General features: G+C 40.2%; 2 protein-coding genes and 1 long non-coding RNA gene across 3 annotated transcripts in view; 2 read left to right on the forward strand and 1 right to left on the reverse strand.

Annotated features, from left to right (window-relative positions):
• LOC132004299 (uncharacterized) overlaps positions 1-21,102 on the reverse strand; it is a 129,505-nt gene that overhangs the window by 22,179 nt on the left and 86,224 nt on the right. The window lies entirely within an intron of this gene.
• On the forward strand, positions 356-5,597 carry SMG8 (SMG8 nonsense mediated mRNA decay factor). Its single transcript, XM_059380574.1, has 4 exons — positions 356-2,239; positions 3,146-3,291; positions 3,759-4,631; positions 5,082-5,597. The coding sequence occupies exons 1-4, from the start codon at positions 481-483 to the stop codon at positions 5,277-5,279; spliced, it is 2,976 nt and encodes a 991-aa protein (XP_059236557.1). The 5' UTR covers positions 356-480; the 3' UTR covers positions 5,280-5,597.
• The window catches only part of GDPD1 (glycerophosphodiester phosphodiesterase domain containing 1), a 56,632-nt gene continuing 46,505 nt past the window's right edge, over positions 10,976-21,102 (forward strand). The window contains exon 1 of the mRNA XM_059380583.1: positions 10,976-11,384. Within this exon, the coding sequence (XP_059236566.1) occupies positions 10,985-11,384 (400 nt within the window). The 5' untranslated portion in view covers positions 10,976-10,984. The remainder of the gene's footprint in view (positions 11,385-21,102) is intronic.

Below are 21,102 nucleotides of genomic sequence, written 5' to 3' on the forward strand. Positions count from 1 at the left end.
TCTCAAACTGTAACCTGTGTACAAATCATTAGGACTTAATTGAAATGCATGTAATGATTCAGTAGGTCTGGGTTAGGGCCTGAGACTCTATCTACATTTTTAACTAGCTCCCACTGGGACCTGCAGGCTACACCTTCTGTAGCAAGGTTCTAGAGTTTAAACCGAACCACTTTTCTATTTTTGCAAGAGTCACTTGACCAGCTTCTTTTGCAGTGTTTTTGTATTCCTTGAACTGCAAAACTCTCTGTTTCCAATCGTCTTTTTGATCTCTCAATTCCTACAGCCTCGTGTTAATGCAAACCTTAAACAAGCTGGGGTATAGCAGTGGGGAAACCGCGAGGAACTAGGAGGAGCGGGAGGCGGAACCTAGAGCGAGAGGAAAGCAGGAAGTGAAGAAGCAGAGGAGGGATTTCGAGAGTGGACGTCAGCCGGTTGGGTTTTCAGGGCGGACCGGAAAGAGTGTAGAGACGTCTCAGCACCATGGCGGGTCCTGTCAGCTTGCGAGAGCTTCTAATGGGCGCTTCATCCTGGACCGGCTCTGAAAGTCCGGAGGGATCCTCTACAGAAGGGGGAGGGAGCGTGGCTGGCGGACCGGAGCCTCCTTGGCGAGAGGATGAGATCTGCGTGGTGGGAATCTTCGGCAAGACGGCTCTGCGACTGAATTCCGAAAAGTTCTCACTTGTGAATACGGTTTGCGACCGACAGGTCTTTCCCCTCTTTCGCCACCAAGATCCTGGGGACACGGGGCCTGGAATCAGGACCGAGGCTGGAGCCGTCGGGGAGGCTGGTGGAGCCGGAGACGCTGGGGCTGGGACGGGAGATTCGGTTCGGGGAGGTGTAGCTGCCGCTGAAGGTAACCAAACTGAGCCCGGCTCCCAGGACTACAGCCTTCTGCAGGCCTATTACAATCAGGAAAGCAAAGTTCTTTATCTTCTTCTCACTTCCATCTGTGACAATTCGCAGCTTCTGCGGGCTTGTCGTGCCCTTCAGAGCGGGGAAGCTGGAGGTGGCCTCTCTTTACCTCATGCAGAAGCGCACGAATTCTGGAAGCATCAAGAGAAGCTGCAGTGTCTCAGTCTCCTTTACCTTTTCTCCGTCTGTCACATCCTGCTTCTGGTCCATCCTACTTGTTCCTTTGACATCACTTACGATCGAGTATTCAGAGCCCTGGATGGACTGAGACAGAAAGTACTGCCCCTTCTCAAAACAGCCATTAAGGATTGTCCAGTTGGCAAAGACTGGAAGCTAAACTGCCGACCTTGCCCACCTAGACTCCTTTTCCTCTTTCAACTCAATGGAGCCCTCAAGGTGGAACCCCCTCGGAGCCAAGACCCAGCTCATCCAGACAAGCCCAAGAAGCATTCTCCCAAAAGGAGACTGCAACATGCCCTGGAGGACCAGATCTATAGAATCTTTAGGAAGAGTCGTGTCTTGACTAATCAGAGTATCAATTGCCTATTTACTGTGCCTGCCAACCAAGCTTTTGTGTACATAGTTCCGGGTAGCCAAGAGGAGGACCCAGTAGGCATGTTGCTGGACCAACTCAGGAGTCATTGTACTGTGAAGGACCCAGAATCTTTGCTGGTGCCTGCACCCCTTTCTGGGCCCAGGCGATACCAGGTGATGAGGCAGCATAGCCGACAGCAGCTATCTTTCCACATTGACAGCAGCAGTTCCAGTTCTTCTGGGCAGTTAGTGGATTTTACCCTTCGGGAATTTCTATGGCAGCATGTGGAGCTAGTCCTAAGCAAGAAAGGTTTTGATGACAGTGTGGGCAGGAACCCACAGCCTTCCCATTTTGAACTTCCCACTTACCAGAAGTGGATCTCAGCAGCTTCAAAACTGTATGAAGTAGCTATTGATGGGAAAGAGGAGGACCCGGGGTCTCCCACTGGGGAGCTAACATCTAAGATTTTAAGCAGTATTAAAGTCTTGGAAGGGTTTTTGGATATTGACACCAAATTCTCAGAAAACCGGTGCCAAAAAGCTTTACCCATGGCCCATAGTGCTTATCAGTCAAATTTGCCTCATAATTACACAATGACTGTCCATAAAAATCAGCTTGCTCAGGCTCTTCGAGTGTATAGTCAACATGCCAGGGGTCCTGCCTTTCACAAATATGCCATGCAGTTACACGAAGACTGCTACAAGTTTTGGAGCAATGGCCATCAGCTCTGTGAGGAGAGGAGTTTAACTGATCAACACTGTGTACACAAATTTCACTCATTACCTAAATCAGGTAGCTAAAATTCTCTCAGCATTTTGAAGTCAGAACTGAGCTGTGTTTTTATTCTTGCGTTTTTTTTAAATTACTATTTTTAAGTAATCTCTTTCCCCATTGTGGGGCTCAAACTCATGACCCGGAAATCAAGAGAGAGTTGCATACTTTATTGGCTGAGCCAGCCAGTCACCCCTATATTTGTGTTTTAAGAGAGGCTATTCGCTAGTTTTGATGTTTTTTTAAAAAGGCCCTATAGAAATTCAGTTGCATCAAATTTAAGTTTTCTCTCCTGCTGTAAAAAGAAAATGACATCTATGGCTACTAATTATTTTCTGTATTTAAAGGATGAACCATAGGGAATTAGTAAATGATAACTATTAATACAAATTTTCAAAAGTTTTGTATTAACATTTTTTTTTTTAAAGATTTTATTTATTTACTTGAGAGAGAGACAGTGAGAGAGAGCATGAACGAGGAGAAGGTCAGAGAGAGAAGCAGACTCCCCATGGAGCTGGGAGTCCGATGCGGGACTCGATCCCGGGACTCCAGGATCATGACCTGAGCCGAAGGCAGTCGTCCAACCAACTGAGCCACCCAGGCATCCCTGTATTAACATTTTTATCTTGGAGTTTTTATTGAGCTAAAAGGAATACAATGAAATGTATTCTCACCATGATGATGATAAAATTGTCTTAGAAAACCTAAGACTTCAGATTGAAAATATCCTTTTTTGTTTCTTCATTTGCTTTTTCTGCTGTGTATATTTAGTCAAGATTTTGTGTTTTTACTGGGTGTTTTTTATTTTTCCTTCTCATTTCCAAAACACTGTTTGGAGAAATTTTGAAGTTAAATGCTATAGAATATAAAATAAATTTGACTCTGCACTGTATGTGTGAAGTTAACAGTGAGTGTTGTGTTTTCCAGGAGAAAAACCAGAAGCCGATAGGAATCCTCCCGTGCTGTATCACAATAGCCGAGCTCGATCTACTGGTGCCTGTAACTGTGGAAGGAAACAGGCACCTCGAGATGATCCCTTTGATATCAAGGCAGCTAACTATGACTTTTATCAGGTAGACTCTAAATTTTTTCTTCCTCTTTTTCCTTCCGTTGGTGTGTGTGTTAACTACCATTTAAGTAAAAGTACATATTTTCAGAAGCAAAGTATGTAGAAAAGTAAATGTGACTGGAGTATGCTCTATAGACAAGGAAAAGTTCTTTTTATTACTTACTTGCTTACCCATTAATTGCTAATCTTGTTTTTTAGAGTGAAGAATGTGTTACTTATTTTTTAAAAGATTTTATTTATTTATTTGAGAGAGAGATAGTGAGAGAACACGAGTGAGGGGTGAGAAGAGAGAGAAGCAAGCTTCCCACTGGGCAGGGAGCCTGAAGTGGGGCTTGATCCCAGGACCCCCAGATCCTGATCTGAGCAAAAGGCAACTGCTTAACCCATTGAGCCACCCAGGTGCCCAGAGTGTGTTATTTTAAATGAAGAGTTCACAAGATTGTTTATTTTATTTTGTTTCTTCCTCTATAGCTTCTGGAAGAAAAATGTTGTGGAAAATTGGATCATATCAATTTCCCAGTATTTGAACCAAGTACACCAGATCCTGCTCCTGCCAAAAATGAATCTTCTCCTGCCCCTCCAGATGCAGATGCTGATAAACTTAAAGAAAAAGAACCTCAAACCCAAGGAGAGAGCACAAGCCTGAGTTTAGCTTTGAGTTTAGGCCAGTCCACAGATAGTTTAGGTACCTATCCAGCTGATCCACAAGCAGGAGGAGATAATCCAGAAGTTCATGGTCAAGGAGAAGTAAAAACTGAGAAGAGACCAAATTTAGTTGATAGACAGGCATCCACAGTTGAGTATCTTCCAGGCATGCTACATTCAAATTGTCCTAAAGGTCTCCTACCCAAATTCTCCAGTTGGTCATTGGTTAAGCTAGGCCCTGCTAAGTCTTATAACTTTCATACAGGTTTAGACCAACAGGGCTTTATTCCAGGAACAAACTATCTTATGCCTTGGGACATTGTCATCAGGACTAGAGCTGAGGATGAAGGAGACTTAGACACAAATTCTTGGCCTGCTCCAAATAAAGCTATTCCTGGAAAGAGAAGTGCAGTTGTAATGGGAAGAGGAAGACGGAGAGATGACATAGCTCGAGCATTTGTGGGCTTTGAGTATGAAGACTCTAGAGGTCGGAGGTTTATGTGCTCAGGACCTGACAAAGTAATGAAAGTAATGGGAAGTGGGCCAAAGGAGTCTGCTTTAAAAGCCTTGAATAGTGATATGCCCTTATATATTCTGTCATCATCTCAGGGTAGAGGGCTAAAACCACATTATGCTCAACTTATGAGGCTTTTTGTTGTAGTTCCCGATGCTCCTTTGCAGATAATACTAATGCCCCAGGTAAGAAATACGACCTTTTCCATCCTCAAATAAAAAATGCTGATGCTTGTTTTGTCTTTTAGAAGTGCAGGATAATACCAAAGTAATTATTTCATTAAACAGTTTTAAATTTTAAATACCTTTTCAACCTAATATTCTAGTTTTTGAAAAAAAATCATGTGTTAATCAGTTCACACTATCAACTCACATTGTATAGTTTAAAGGCAGAACTTGAAGTTAAAAATCTGTAGAAAAGTAGGATAATACTTGAGACCAATAATGTTATATTGAATATGATTAGAGTTAGGAGCATATCCATTATCTCCTTAATCTTATATGGTCTTAATGGTCTTATCCATTATCTCCTTAAATCTTATATGGTCTTTGGACCTGTTGTTTGTTTAGGCATTTACCTTTCAAGTGTTTCTTATTGAAAAATTTAAAAATAAGTGCATTACCTTTATTTTTCAGGTTCAGCCAGGCCCACCACCGTGTCCAGTATTCTACCCAGAGAAACAAGAAATCACTCTCCCACCAGATGGCCTCTGGGTTTTGAGATTTCCTTACGCCTATGTGACTGAGAGAGGACCTTGTTTCCCTCCTAAGGAAAACGTGCAGTTAATGAGTTACAAGGTGCTCCGTGGAGTTCTTAAAGCAGTAACACAATGAGCGTTTTACAGCCAGTTCAATCTTAAAGCTGGTGTTTGGTTTTGCTATGTGCTGGGGAGGGGGGTTGTTTTTGGTACATGTATGCTGTATTTTCTTGAATCCAAAATGTGCTTTGGTTACAGGTGTTCAGTATTGGGACAGTAGTTGTTCCACTATTTCATAAATTGATATTTATTGTAAGTGGACCTACAGCTTGCTAATAAACATTGGTTCTTCTAGAAAAGGACATAAAAATATCTGGTTGGTAGCTCTATTTTCTTTTGTTTCTGTTTCACTGTCCATAATAAAACATGCTTCTGTCATAACAATGTTACATAACCATGTTGATCCAAAACTTTGCTTTGGTTAAAACGATGTTTAAGCTGGGATTTTCCTTAAGACGCCACTTCTGAAATTACCTTCAAAAAGAAGATGACCCAGTAGGTTATCTGGTAATGTGAGCCTATTGTTTGGCTCACAATTCTGGTACCTAAGTTAGACTATTTTGTCCTGACTATTTTATTCCTGGACTGATGAGATGTCATAATTTTTTTTACTTTTTTATTTTTAATTTATTTTATTTTTTTATTTGAGAGATCTATTTTAAGTGAACTAAAACTTATTTTTAAACTTTTTTTCTAAGACTTTGTTTTTAAGTAATCTCTACACTCAACATGAGCCTCCAACTCTGGAAATTAATTTACAGTGTTTTTGCATCCCATCCTTATTTTTCATCCTTTTAATTTTTCCTTCCTTATATATCAGTTTTAACAATCACAATCACTTTTGTACTAAGCATGGTTTTTTGGTGGTTTCATTAGTGCACTGCATTTGGAAAACACAGTTAGATTGCTCTCTAGGACATATATTAATAGTTGTTTGCTTTTCTAAAGATTTATTTAAGGGAGAGTGAGAAAGTGGGGGGAGGGTCATAGGGAGCCAGAGAGGGAGAGACGCAGACTCCCCACTGATGGTGGCTGGATCTCATGACTCTGAGCTCATGACCTGAGCTGAAACCAAGAGTCAGATGCTTAACTGACTGAGCCACCCAGACCCCCTTGTTTTGTTTTTTTTAATAGCCTATAAGAGTTGAGTAACAGGTTGTATAAACTTGTGGTTAAAGGAACTGTAACAAAGTAGTTTGTAAGAACAAATAAGGTGTCAAAAGAGCAGATTTGTGTCTTTTTCTTTCTTTTTTTTTTTTATGTCGTTCTTACATGGAAAAAATTTACATTCCTGCTTAAATTAGTAAGTGATTTTCCTTAATTATTTTTGATTACAGAAGCCACCCTAATTTGAATTTCTGTATTTTTTAAATACAAATTTTTATGCTATTTGTATTTACAGCCTGCTTAATACAATTGCAGAACTTCTTCATGTTTTTATCCATAAATTGGTTTATAGAATGTTGCATTAGAGAAATGTGGACTATGCAATTTGTATTGCTCACTGCCTTGCACATTAGTGATATAAACCTTATTCAGCAAATTTCCAAAGTGATTTTATTAAAGAAATTATATTTCTTCTGTAGCAGCACTTGCATTGTCCTCTGCTTAGCAGATGTTTCTCTTTTTTATTCAGATAAAGCAGATGATTCAAATGATTTTCTTTTTTTAAAGAATCACTAGGTTAGAAGGGACTTTACAGGACATCCTTTTGCCTATTGGTAAGTCTGTTGTGTCTCCGAAAAGTTGTATAGAACTTTAGGAAGTAAATTATATCTTATTCAAGGAGTGCTTATTATTTAAAGGACAAATGTGATAGCTCTTTTTTATGTTAAACTATGTTACTCTGATTTTTTTTAAATGGCCTCACATGTTGGTTTAAAATTAAGTTCCCTGTACCACTTAAACAGAGGAATTTGTATTTTAGTTGAAAAACAAACAAAAAACTTCCAAGAAAGAGTAAAACAAAGAAAATTAGAAAAATGGGACTAGGAAAGTTTGATTCACAAAAATAACAATAGCTACTCTTTACTGAATGCCACAGAATAATAATAGCTATTTTATGAATGTCCATTTCTTAGGTACTTGACTAAGCATTTTGCATACATTGTCTCTAATCCTCAAAACGTTGCAAGGTAAGTCTGTTTTTACAGATCAAGAAATTAAAGTTAGAAGTGGCTGAATAATTTGTCCAAGGTCACATAGTAGGGAGGGAGTAGCAAAGTCAGAATTTAAATCAAGGACTCTGATTTTAAAGCTGTACTCTTCCGGTGTCCTGTCTTCTGGAATAATGTAAGATTGAAAACTGCATGTCAGTTCCTCCAACTGAATATTTGACTCTGGTCTTAAGACTTGGTGAATGGGTGAGTTTTTGGGGTGCCTGGGTGGCTCAGTTAAGCGTCTGCCTTCAGTTCTGGTCATGGTCTTGGGGTACTGGGATCTAGCACTGCAATGGTCTCCTCGCTCAGCGGGAAGACTGCTTGTGTGGCTCCCTCTGCCCCACCCCCACCCCTTATGCTTGCTCATGCTTGCTTTCTTGGTCTCTAATGAATAAATAAAATCTTAGGGGTGCCTGGTTGTCTCAGTTGGTTAAGCAACTGCCTTAGGCTCAGGTCATGATCCTGGTGTCCTGGGATCAAGTCCCTCATTGGGCTTCCTGCTCGGTAGGGAGTCTGCTTCTCCCTCTGACCTCCCCCTTCTCATGCTCTCTATCTCATTTTCTCTCTCTCAGTCAAATAAATAAGTAAAATCTTTTTAAAAAGACATGTGTAGGGCACCTCAGTGGCTCAATGGGTTAAGCCTCTGCCCTTGGCTTGGGTCATGATCTCAGGGTCTAGGATCGAGCCCTGTATCAAGCTCTGTTCATGGGGAGCCTGCTTCCCCCTCTCTTTCTCTGCCTGCCTCTCTGCCTACTTGTGATCTCTCTCTGTGTCAAATAAATAAATAAAATCTTAAAAAAAAAAAAAAAAACAAAGACGTGAATGGGTGAGTTTTTAATGTCAGAAAAATTGGGCATGATACCCCTAAAATATCTTGTTTCTTTTAAGACCATGAATCGCAATTCTCTCTAAACTCTATTGAATCTTTATACTATACCATCTCTTGTTACAGATTTTCTCCTGTATAAAATAGTACTATAGTAGATTGGAGCCAAAAAAAAAAAAAGATTCTACTGCCTAGGAAACCTGGACAATGGCACCTGAGTGGCTCAGTCTGTTGAGCTTCAGACTCTTGGTTTCAGTTCAGCACATGATCTCATGGGTCAGATGGGTGAGCCCCATGTTGGGCTCTGCACTCATCAGGGAGTCTGCTTAAGGATTCTCTCCCACTGCCCACATCTGTTCCTACTCTCTCTCTCAAATAAATAAATCTTTAGAAAGAGAAATCTAGACAATTTACTTAATTCTTGAACATTATTTTCTCTAAAATGGTAATGATTATATAAATAATAAAATGATAATGATAATTATCATTTATCGCAAAGGGTGTTTGTGAGGAGTAAAGGAGTATATATAAAGCTCCTAACAGAGGGGCACATAAATAAATTCTTTTTTTAAAAGATTTTATTTATTTATTTGACAGACAGAAATCACAAGTAGGTAGAGAGGCAGGCAGAGAGAGAGAGGGGGAAGCAGGCTCCCCGCCGAGCAGAGAGCCCGATGCGGGGCTCAATCCCAGGACCCTGGGATCATGACCTGAGCCAATGACAGAGGCTTTAACCCACTGAGCCACCCAGGTACCCCTATAAATTCTCGATAATTATATTTTATCTTGAATTTATTTTTAAAGGTATCCCACAATTCTAATAGTTTTGGAGATGGTGAATACATTTTGGTTAGTTTTAGTCCTACATTTTATTGTCAGGTAAACAGTGCCTCGTATATGTAGAAACTATGGTAAGCACCATGATGGGTAGCAGTTTTGTCGACTTGATTTGTACCTTTCCTCTTGTACCTTTCTGTGGTCTTTTAAACTTGATTTAATTTTTGTTAGTTTGTTTATACTTAAGATATGACACCCTCTGAAATCCTTTGGCCACTCTCTCTCCTTTCTGTCTCTTACAACTTTGTGCCTGTCCTAAGATGTGGCAAATAGAACTACACTCAGTTTTTGGAATGCTGCACAACTGTGAACAAAGGCCAGCTAGCAGTTTATGTTTAATTTTCAGTATTCTGAATTATGTTTATTGGCCTAGGTTGGCACAGCAGCTCACTGGGTTGATGTTTTAAGGAAGCAATCCAGACATTGGATACCATCTAAAGCTTTAGTTTGTTGATCTTGTAAAATTAGGACAATAACTCCTTTACCTACCTCAAAAGATAACCTTGGTTCAAACTCTTAAAGTTGTATTAATTGAAGTCCTTTACAAACTCTTAAAAATAGAAAGGATAGTTACTGTTATTTGTAACTGAGCTCAGATCCTATCAAATTGTAAATACAATGTATTGTTCCCAAATCTTCCTATGCTAAAAATAATCCTGCCCAAAAATATAGCAATAGAAATCATTTTCTTCTTATTTTTTTTTAAGATTTTATTTATTAGAGAGATTGCACAAGCAGCAGGGAGAAGCAGAGAGAGGGGGAGAAGCAGTTTCCCGATTGAACCAAGGAGCCTGACGTGGGGCTCCATCCCAGGACCCTGAGATCATGACCCGAGCCAAAGTCATATCTTGACCAACTGAGTCACCAGGCATCCCATATGCATATGTCTTTTATTAATACTTATGAACTTTTCTTTGCAGAAAAAACTGCTAGACTTTGGATTGATGGGGCAAGAGATATATACATTTTGCATTTTGACACATATTGCTAAAGATCCTGCAGGCAAAACATAACCTGACGGGGGCGCCTGGGTGGCTCAGCGGGTTAAAGCCTCTGGCTGTGGCTCAGGTCATGATCCCAGAGTCTAGGGATCAAGCCCCACATCTCTCTGCTCAGCAGGGAGCCTGCTTCCCTTCCTCTTTCTGCCTGCCTCTCTACCTTCTTGTGATCTCTGTCAAATAAATAAACAAAATCTTAAAAAAAGAAAAACAACAACAACCCATAACCTGATGGGCACTGAAATTAACCCTTTAACTACCCCCCTGAACCAGCAAGACCCCCCACCCCTAACTGACTTATAAGACAGTGATCAACTTGACCTTTACGGCGCTCCTTGGATATGTAGCCACCTACCTTTTCCCCACATTTTCCTTATGTCAACCTGGAAGTATGGATAAAAGGAAAACTAGTTGGCCCTTCAAGGATTTAGTTTCCCATCTAAGACTTCTAAATAATAAGCTATAAACTTATCAACGTTTTCCTAATATAAGTAGACCTGCAAGTCAACAAGTATTTCTTGACTTCCTATCCAAGGCGTGGGGGTGGGGTGGGTAGGGGGGTGGGGAGGTGGATTACATTTTCGCAGTGAAACGAGGGAGGAGTCTGCCCCTCAAATATTTGATTGATAAGCAAACTAGTACGTCTTATGCTGTGTATAATAGGGAAAACTCTATCTTAGCTAGACAAACGGATGGGTTCATTATTTGTTTTAGCAGGCCTTAACTCCTCCATTGGTAACAGTTCTTTGCACTTCCTAGAGTAGGGGTTAAGATGTGCCCTGGAATCTCTCTTTTTTTGATGCGGATTTTCTAATTATGTCAGGCCTTCCCGAATTCAGGCTATCTTTGAAAAGCCTTTTCTGCCTGAGGGATGGCGAAGGCACTGGCAAGATTCCAAGCTTTCGCCTCCTTCGGAGCTTTTCTAAAGCGCTGCGGGTTCTACCGCAGAGCTGGGTGACAAATGCTCACTACCGGACCTCTGCAGGCTCCTACCCAGCAGCCAGAGCGCGCCTGCGTACCGCAGCCCCTTTGTTGCTCAGACGCCCGGGGTCTGGCTGCGCCTGCGTGGACGGCTGGCGCCGGCAAGTGCGCTGCACCGCGGGCACCGGCTGGGGGCGAGCAGACCTCGAGCAGCTGCCTCCGCCGCCGCAGCCGTTGCGACCGCCGCAGCGGAGTTCAGAGGGCCCGGGGGTGGGAGACTTCCCACAAGGAGGCTGAGATGTCGTCCACCGCGGCTTTTTACCTTCTCTCCACCCTGGGAGGGTACTTGGTGACCTCATTCTTGTTGCTCAAATACCCGACCTTGCTGCACCCGAGAAAGAAGCAGCGATTCCTCAGTAAACACATCTCTCACCGCGGAGGTGAGAGGGGGTCCCCAGATCGATGGCGGAGGTGGGGGAGGCTTTTCCCTCCACTAGAGCTGAGGGTCCTTCAGAGCTCTGCAAAAGGCTGGCGGGTGGAAATGCGTGAGAGTTTGAGGAAGAATGGGTGTGCGAAAGAGGACTCCCTGGAGGTGAAGGCGATGTGAAGGGGAGCTCTCCTGAAGGAAGATGAGGGATCTTGAGACAGAGCCATGGTGGGGCTCTGTCGAGTGCAGCGGTGTCAGGTGTTCTCTGAAGGAGGACGGACGAGGGTGAGAATTAAGGGTGGATGGAGCGTTTCTCGGCAGATGGAAGGATGATCGCAAGGTCCCTTTCTAGCAGCGAGGCTGAAGACGGTGGGGGGAGCGCGGAGCAGAACCCGGGTACCCGGCTGGGGAACCGGAACCGACTGCTCTGAGCGGAGCCAGTGGCTGAGCTTGTGGGGGAGATCCGGGGCGACGAGCTTCGAGGGTTGAGGAACTGCGTGAACCTGGACCGTGCTGTAGCTTGGTTGTCTGCAGTCCCTGGGGACTGGTTCCTACCCCCCCCCCCCCCCGGCCCACACCCGTCCCCCTCTCTGAATACTGATAATTAAGAAGAGAGGGAAACCTAGTCACTGACCTGGGGACACTTCCCAAGGTCACAGAGCTTGGACTGGACTGGGACAGAAACTGGAGCGTCCTGGTTCCCAAGGCAGCAAACCTTTCACCTGCCCTTTTTTTTTTTTTTTTTTTTTTTTAAGCCCTACGCTGCACCTCTGCAATAACACCTGGGTTTTCTAAAGACAAAAAGACGATGTAATTTATGACAGGACTGTGTTGCTTAGCGAAAACAAAGAAGTTGTTTCTTGGAAAAGTATCTTGTGGAGCCTAGATAGTTCACTCTGTAATTTCCCAAACAGCAGGCCAAATCTTTGTCCCTTCATTATCTCAGAATAATGAGTCTTTATTTCATTTCAAGCGTGATGTATAAAATGCTGTGAAATTGGATGAAGTCAATCAATTTTAACTATTCTTTACAGATGAATGTTTAACTAGGTTAAAACTGCTTGGAATTCACAGTCTAATACTTGAAATGGCAAATCTAGGAGTTTACAGTCTAAAACTTGATTTAGTGCCGTAACACCTTTTCTAACAAGAATTGGCCAGGAATACAGTTTTATTTATTTTTTTTTTATTTATTTATTTTTTTTAAGATTTTTTATTTATTTATTTGACAGAGACCACAAGTAGGCAGAGAGAGAGAGAGAGAGAGAGAGAAAGAGAGCAGCAGTCTCCCTGCTGAGCAGAGAGTCCGATGCGGGACTCGATCCAGGACCCTGAGATCATGACCTGAGCCGAAGGCAGCGGCTTAACCCACTGAGCCACTCAGGCGCCCGAGGAATACAGTTTTAAATATGACAGAAATACATTAGTATTCTTCTGTATAATCTGTACAGTTCTATGTTAAACATAGTTCTAAAGAGTGACTTCAATAGTTGTGCTAGTTTCCTTATTTATGAAAAGCATCAAAGGTTTTAAGGGGTCACCAGCTAAATGCCATGTAAATGCTTATTTGGTTTAATTAAATATATAGTTACTTTAAAAAAAAAAGTTTATTTACTTATTTAAGTAATCTCTACACCCAACATGGGGCCTGAACTCATCACCCTGAGATCAAGAGTTGCACACTCTTCTGACTGAGCCAGCTAGGTGCCCTCTGTTTACTGATTAAAAAAAAAAAAAAAAAGAGGGGGGCGCCTGGGTGGCTCAGTGGGTTAAAGCCTCTGTCTTCGGCTCAGGTCATGGTCTCGGGATCCTGGGATCAAGCCCCGCATGGGGCTCTCTGCTCAGCAGGGAGCCTGCTTCCTCCTCTCCCTCTCTGCCTGCCTCTCTGCCTGCTGTGATCTCTCTCTCTGTTAAATAAATAAATAAAATTTAAAAAAAAAAAAGAAAAGAAAAAAGAAAAATATACTTACTAAAAACCCAAACCAAAACTAAGATCCTCCAAAAAGCTATCAAAACTGTCATTGTGGGTGACCTAAATTTTATTTTTAGAAGAAATAAATGTTAATTTTTGAATTTTTGTGACGCTCTGCAGGTGAGAAAAACAGTACTCTGTTGAGGTTAAAAAATGTATGCCAGATTAACGTAGCCAGTATCAAAACCAGGATAAGCTGGATCTCCAATTCTTACTGTCAGAAATACTTTAAAAATATTTCCCCTAGATATAAAGTCATTTTCAGTTGTTTCAGTTTCACCCCTTATATAAAAATTTCCATTCATTATTTGCAAACATGGGATCAGTATTTGTGTATTCAAAGATATATACCTGAAACTGTCATAAGAATCTCATTAAGTATCTGTATGATGTAGTTAGTTCCCACGTTGTTAGTGCTTAATATACTTTTGTTGAGTATGTGCACCAAATAATATAATTAAATCCAGAATGATAGGGAGATATTTATTAAAAAAATACTTTGTAAATCAAGATATTAAGTTCTTGGAAAATAATAGTAGAGGAAGGAGTCACCTCCTTACTTACTTTTTATTTTTGTCTTGGACACTGCCAACAGCAGTCACTAGTCTCTCTGTGCATATTACTAACATATGGGCTAATTCTCTGTTGCCCTAGCCTCAAATACCTGATATTTCATGTAAGCCAGATGTATGACCATTCCAAGACGGAAGCATTGATCAATATATCTTATAAAGTATATACACCAGGATTACTATAACTTTATTATGTCTGCATTATCACCTGGGTCAGATCCTGGACCACTAGTTAGTCTTGGGAAGAAGACCTAGTTTCCTTCTTTATGAATGAGGACTGTTTGCCTTGTTTCTCTTTGGGTTGTTAGGAAGATTAGGTATATAAAATGCACTTTGAAAACTGTTTAGAAATATAAGCATGTATACAGGGAACCACATATGTGTTTTGTAGTAGAACTTCGAGGTGATTGAGAAGGAATAAGATCACCTTATACTTAATGTTTTCAAAATTTTAATAAACATATTGCCTTTTGCTAAGATTGGTTATCTTCGAAAGAGGAAATTAATGTTTTAAAAATTAAATGCTGTGGGATTATTTTGTTCTTGTCTCTTTAGAGCATACACTGTATTACATTATATCATAATAGGATATATTAATACATCTGCCTCCCTTAGTTCATTAAGGGGAGGTTTCAGAATTTATTAATGCTTCTGTCTCTAGCTTCAGTGCCGATCTTAACATAATCAAAATAATAAATTATTGTCTGCTAATTACTGCATGCTAGGTCCCTCCCATGTATTTCCTAAATTTATTTGACCAAAGAACACCTTTTATAACTACAATGTATTGATGAAACACCAATAAGATCAAAGATATACCCTTTGGATCAAATGGAGAGCAAGCAATACTTTCAAAGTCCATTTTCTTAATTTTTCTATGAAAGCATGATTTTATTAATATCTTTCCAATTGCATAAGTAATTCATGTTCATTGTAGAAATTTGGAAAATATAGAAATGAAAAAAGAAAAATAGTTCCTAAAACTTTACTATCTGGATATAATCTCTGTTAAAATTTTGAAGTATATCCTTTAAATACCTATTTTCTGATATTTGGAATCATAATGTATATATATTTTTTATTTATTTAAGATACAGAGAGAGACAGAGACAGAGCTTGAGCAAGAAAAGGCTCCTAACTGAGTAGAGAGCCTGATGTGGGGCTCTCTCCCAGGACCCTGGGATCATGACCTAAGCTGGAGACAGATGCTTAACCCACTGAGGCATCCAGGCACCTCCTGGAATCACAGTGTATGTACATTTATTTCAGATGCCAACTGAATTGGCTAGAGGTATAACTATAGGGAAATATGGAAATAAGTTACTCCAGTACTCCTTAATCTATCTCCATGAAGCAAATGAATTAAGCAACAGGCTTTAAAAAAAAAAAAAAAAAAAGTCTCTGTACTAGGATCAGTGGCCAAAGAATAAGAATTGCCAACCCATGAAATCCCTACCTTCCCTTTTAATCTTCCACTCTCAATCTTGAGACAGAGTATTGTCACAATCTGGGTAACCTGCCACAGAATAATTTGGCAAGTAATAAGTTTGAGGGTAAATTTGCTGTTGGACGCTGGCTGCTTCTGGGTCCTAAACTTTAACTGGATGTTCAAGGACGAAATTAAAGCATCAATTTGAGTCTTAAAAGTGTCACTGGAAGTGGCACTCTGCAGTTGCATCCTTAAACATATTCTATGTCAGGGTATCAATTATTTCTCTTCTTGTTCCCTCATTTCTATATTTAGGGAACTCTTCCTCACTTTTCAATGAGAACTCTTTTCCTTCCTCCCTCCCCTGCCTGCCTGCCTGCCTTCCTTCCTTCCTTCCATAATCCCTGCATCCAACATGGGGCTCAAATTCACAATCCCAAGATCAAGAGTCACATGCTCGGGGCACCTGGGTGGCTCAGATGGTTAAGCATCTGCCTTTGGCTCAGGTCATGATCCTGGGGTCTTGGGATTGAGCCCCATGTCAGGCTGTCTGCTCAGCCGCTTCTCCCTCTTTCTCTGCCTGCCAGTCCCCCTACTTGTGCTCTCTCTCTGTCAAATAAATAAATTAAATATTTATTTTTTTAAAAAGTCACATGCTCTTCATCTGAGCTAGCCAGGTGCCCTTTTGACAAGAACTTTTTCCTCCTTCGTTTCCTCAACTGGTTCACTCATTCCTACTGATACCTTATTAGCAATGAGGCTGCTTTATTTGTTTATTTATTTATTTTACCATTTATTTATTTATTTTAAAAGATTTTATTTATTCATTTGACAGATAGAGATCACAAGTAGGCAGAGAGGCAGGCAGAGAGAGAGGAGGAAGCAAGCTTCTGGCTGAGCAGAGAGCCCCATGTGGGCCTCAATCCCAGGACCCTGAGATCATGACCTGAACTGAAGGCAGAGGCTTTAACCCACTGAGCCACCCAGGCGCCCCTGTTTATCATTTATTTAATACTACTTTTCTGCTTAAGAAAGCAAACTAAAATGTACTTATTTTCAGCAATGGCTAAAAAATATATATGTCTTAAATTGTATACAAGTTTAGAAAAATTAAATATAAAAATGTCATATAGAAAAATTACTGAATTTATGATAGATACATAATAAAAACCACTTACCATTGAAGAGAGCATACGTGTGGTAGTTAGTTGGTAAATGCTGCCTGTGTATCAATATACAGTTTGAATATCCTTCTGTGCTACTAGTGTGTTTAATTTTTTCTTATACCTGTACATACAGATTTCACCAGTTTTTTCCTCTTGAGATACAAAACCAAGTCTGCAGTGTTCCAGGGAACCCATATTGAGAAATGCTCTTACAATACACCATTTCTACTCCTTACAAGCTCTTTATGTACTTATGTAAATTATATATATTATTTCCAAGGCACACTGTAAATGTTGAAGGAACAAGTGAATTTAGAAATAAAGAAGAGGGCATCTGATTGGTTAAGGTCCTGACTCTTGATTTCAGCTCAGGTCATGATCTCAGGGTTGTGAGATTGAGCCCCTGTGTTAGGCTCTGTGCTGGGCTTGGAGCCTGCTTCAGATTCTCTCTCCCTCTCCCATTGCTCTTCTCTCTCTCTCTCTCTTAAAAAAAAAAAAAAAAAAAAGGTGTGGGGGGTGCCTGGGTGGCTCAGTGGGTTAAAGCCTCTGCCTTCAGCTCAGGTCATGATCCCAGAGTCTTGGGATCGAGCCCCGCATCGGGCTCTCTGCTTGGCGGGGATCCTGCTCCCTCCTCTCTCTGCCTGCCTCTCTGCCTAGTTGTGATCTCTCTCTCTGTCAAATAAATAAATAAAATCTTTAAGAAAAAAAAGAAATGAAGAAGGAACTTACTCTATTGCTTGATTTACTGAAAAATTTCTTTTTGAGATCGGATCATATCTCAAACATTAGGATATGCTTTATTTGAACTATGCTTTCTTATCCAGTATCAGAAAATACTTAATTTTGAAGGTTTCTTTGTGTGCATTGGCTAATGCATGGTCATATTTGTCATTGGTTTTCTAAACATCACACAACATTGGTCGTGTAGACAAAGATGTAAATAATGGTGGTTAGAGCATATCTATAAAACAACTCTACAGTGTTTATTGGTATATAAAGCATTTGGGAGACAAAAAGAAAACTAAACAGACATTTCTTTCCTTCACAGCATCTAAATCTAATTAAAGATCCAAAAGAGAATGTTTCCTTTACTTTTCCTGTCCTATCAGAAATTAACTGATCACAGAACATATGGATGGCAGAGTTGATTATGTATCTGACTCTTGGTTTTGGGTCAGGTCGTGATCTCAGGATCATGAGATTGAGCCCCCTTTCAGGCTCTGTGCTAAGCACAGAGTCTGTTTGAAACTCCCTCTCCCTCTGCCCCTCCCCTGCTCTCTCTGAAAGAAAGAAAGAAAGAAAAAAAGAAAGAAAGAAAAAGAAAAAGAAAGAAAGAAACTGATTACAAAGTAATTATGAAACACTATATAAGAGAGAAAAAGTTAATATAGAATGAAAACTTGGAAAGTATATAGTGAAGCTGTAAATAAAGAGAAATGGGACTTTTCAGAGAAGTGAAAAATGTGAACTAGAAGAGGGAGGCAGTATGATGTAAGCAGAGGAATTATAAACATTAGGACAGCATGTAAAATCTGTGACACTCATTCTCTTTCCCATTTCATAATTTAATAACTAATTAAAAATTAAACATTTGTTTATATGTCAGATGGTGATATGCAAAGCCAGGCATTGTTTAAACTGATTATGGAAGGAAAAGGAAAATTAGTGGAAAGTGTGCTTCTATAAATGATATAACTGGTAACAAAAGGAATTCAAATAATTTCATGAGACAAGAGCTACCACCAAATAATTCCTTGGAGAGGAATGGCATACTCTTTAATTAGTCCCTTGGTTACTCTCCAGGTTTTCACCATATGAATCTAACAGGTAATTTGTAGGTGTTATCATTGTGGAATTTATCTCCAAGCTTTATAAACAAGTAGAATATGGGAATAAGGACCACTATGAATAACATATATAGTTTATGCTTGAATTGTAGTTCCCCTAGTTGGCTATGTGACTACCCAACTTTTTTCTGGTTGTGTGGGTTTTAATGAAATAATATATAAGGTGCTAATACAGTGCATAGCTTCTATTAATTATTAATATCTTGATTGTCTTCTCATTGTTTTATTTAATACTGGGTATTAATTTCATAAACTTACAAAATCAAAGATCTTAATGTTTTCATGCTTAAGCTGTTAGGTTTAAATGAATAATAAAATTAATATGAAAAGCAGACATAAAAGACAAACATACAGACTCTGAATGTAAATATTAGTAAAAATTATATTACCTGTGGGAAAATTGATTTGAGAGTACTGAATCTCTATCCTATTTTTTTCTAACTTGTTTTCCCCAAACCAAAACATCATTTCATTCAGATATATGCAAAAGTATTAAGACTCCATGAACCTATATCACCCAGATACAAACGATTACTATCATGTGCTCACAGTTTTTTTTTTTTTTTTTAAAGGCAGTTTCAGGATGCCTGGGTGGCTCAGTTGTTAAGTGTGTGCCTTCAGCTGAGGTCATGATCCCAGGGTCCTGGGATCAAGTCCCACACTGGGCTCCTTGCTCATCAAGGATCCTGCTTCTCCCTCTGTCTGCCACTCCCTCTGCTTGTACTCTCTCTCTCTCTCTCTCTCTCTCTGACAAATAAAGAAATAATAAAATCTTTAAAAAAAATTTTTTTTTTTTTTAAAGATTTTATTTATTTATTTGACAGAGAGAGATCACAAGTAGGCATAGAGGCAGGCAGAGAGAGAGAGGAGGAAGCAGGCTCCCTGCTGAGCAGAGAGCCCGATGCGAGGCTCGATCCCAGGACCCTGAGATCATGACCCGAGCCGAAGGCAGCGGCTTAACCCACTGAGCCACCCAGGCGCCCCAAATCTTTTAAAAAATTTTAAAGGGTAGTTTCACTTAAGGATATATTTGATGTATTAATAAAAATTATTTTATTACATTTAAGCCCTATATATATGTAACATTTAAAAAAATATATTTTATTTATTTATTTGACACAGAGATACAGAGAGAAAGGGAACACAAGCAAGAGGAGTGGGAGAGGGAGAAGCAGACTTCCTGCAGAGCAGGAAGCGCAATGTGGGGCTCAATCCCAGGAACCTGGATCATGACCTGACCCGAAGGCAGATGCTTAGCTGACTGAGCCAGCCAGGAGCCCCCGTAACTTTTTTTTTAACACGTAACTTTTTAAAAATGAATGTCTTTTTTTTTTTTTTAATTAAATTTTAAGTAAGCTCTATACCCAACTCATGACCCTGAGATATCAAGAGTCACATACTCTACCAACTGAACCAACCAGGCACAGTACAGATAACTTTTTTTTTTAATTTGAGAGAGTGAGAGAGCCATGCACAAATGCATGTGCACAAGTTGGGTGAGGGCAGAGAGAGAAGCAGACTCCCCAAGTGGAGAATGGACCTGGGGCTAGATCCCGGAACTCCGGGATCATGACCTGAGCCAAAGGCAGACATTTAACTGACTGAGCCACTGGATACCCCACACAAAACTTCTCTCTTTTTTTTTTTTTTTAAAGATTTTATTTATTTATTTATTTGATAGACAGAGATCACAAGTAGGCAGAGGGGCAGACAGAGAGAGAGGAGGAAGCAGGCTCCCCGCTGAGCATAGAGCCCGATGTGGGGCTTGATCCCAGGACCCTGAGATCATAACCTGAGCCGAAGGCAGAGGCTTTAACCCACTGAGCCACCCAGGCACCCCAAAACTTCTCATATTTTGTGTGACAAAATTGGAAGTACATACAGAATACTTTTTTTTTTTTTAAGATTTTATTTATTTATTTGACAGAGAGAGATCACAAGTAGGCAGAGAGGCAGGCAGAGAGAGAGGGGGAAGCAGGCTCCCTGCTGAGCAGAGAGCCCGATGTGGGGCTCGATCCCAGGACCCTGGGATCATGACCTGAGCCGAAAGCAGAGGCTTTAACCCACTGAGCCACCCAGGCGCCCCAATACTTTTGTTGCATATCAAAGTATGATGGTGATTATTTTGAGGAAGAGCACTTATGCAATCATCTGAATTGTGAGCTGAATTAGCCCTTATTTTCTTCCCACAGAACACCATTTTTACTTAAAAAAACTGAAACCAGTTATTCAGACTTGAGTATTCAGCAGATGTAGTCTTGAAAATTATAAAATGAGTCTGTCATTAGAAGAAAAATAAGCTACATTTTAAGGCAGTGCCAATGATTACATTTGAGGTTTCAAGCAAAAATTAGAAATTTGGAAAACTTGTATACCCCACTGTGAGCTTGATAGCTTTCTTATAGATTTTCCTGATGAGATGAGGAATTAACAAATGTGACTTTAAAAAATATTGTATAATGAAATGTGTCAATATTTAGAAAATCAGCATGATTCCGTGAATTATTATTTTCCAAAGACCAATGCATGATATAAAACCATGCATGAGTGAAAGATTTATTCAAAGTTCAAGATGAACTTACGGGTGCTGATTCTTGATCTAAGCTCGGGTTTTGTCTCAGGGTTGTGAGTTTAAGCCCTTCTGGGCTTGGAGCCTACTTAAAAAAACAAAGTTCAAAATGAAGCAGTGGATTTTCATATAATAGAGTAATAAAAACTCATTCATATGGTCCAGATTTCACATTG

This window comes from Mustela nigripes, chromosome 16, assembly GCF_022355385.1.
Source record: "Mustela nigripes isolate SB6536 chromosome 16, MUSNIG.SB6536, whole genome shotgun sequence".
In the NCBI taxonomy this organism is placed as follows: Eukaryota; Metazoa; Chordata; class Mammalia; order Carnivora; family Mustelidae; genus Mustela; species Mustela nigripes.

Bases quoted from the DNA above. Each gene is read 5' to 3' on its own strand.
- SMG8 (XM_059380574.1), top strand. From the start codon at position 481: ATGGCGGGTCCTGTCAGCTTGCGAGAGCTTCTAATGGGCGCTTCATCC. The intron at 2,240-3,145 runs GTAGCTAAAATT...TGTGTTTTCCAG, and splicing joins TCACTCATTACCTAAATCAG to GAGAAAAACCAGAAGCCGAT. The intron at 3,292-3,758 runs GTAGACTCTAAA...CTTCCTCTATAG, and splicing joins CTAACTATGACTTTTATCAG to CTTCTGGAAGAAAAATGTTG.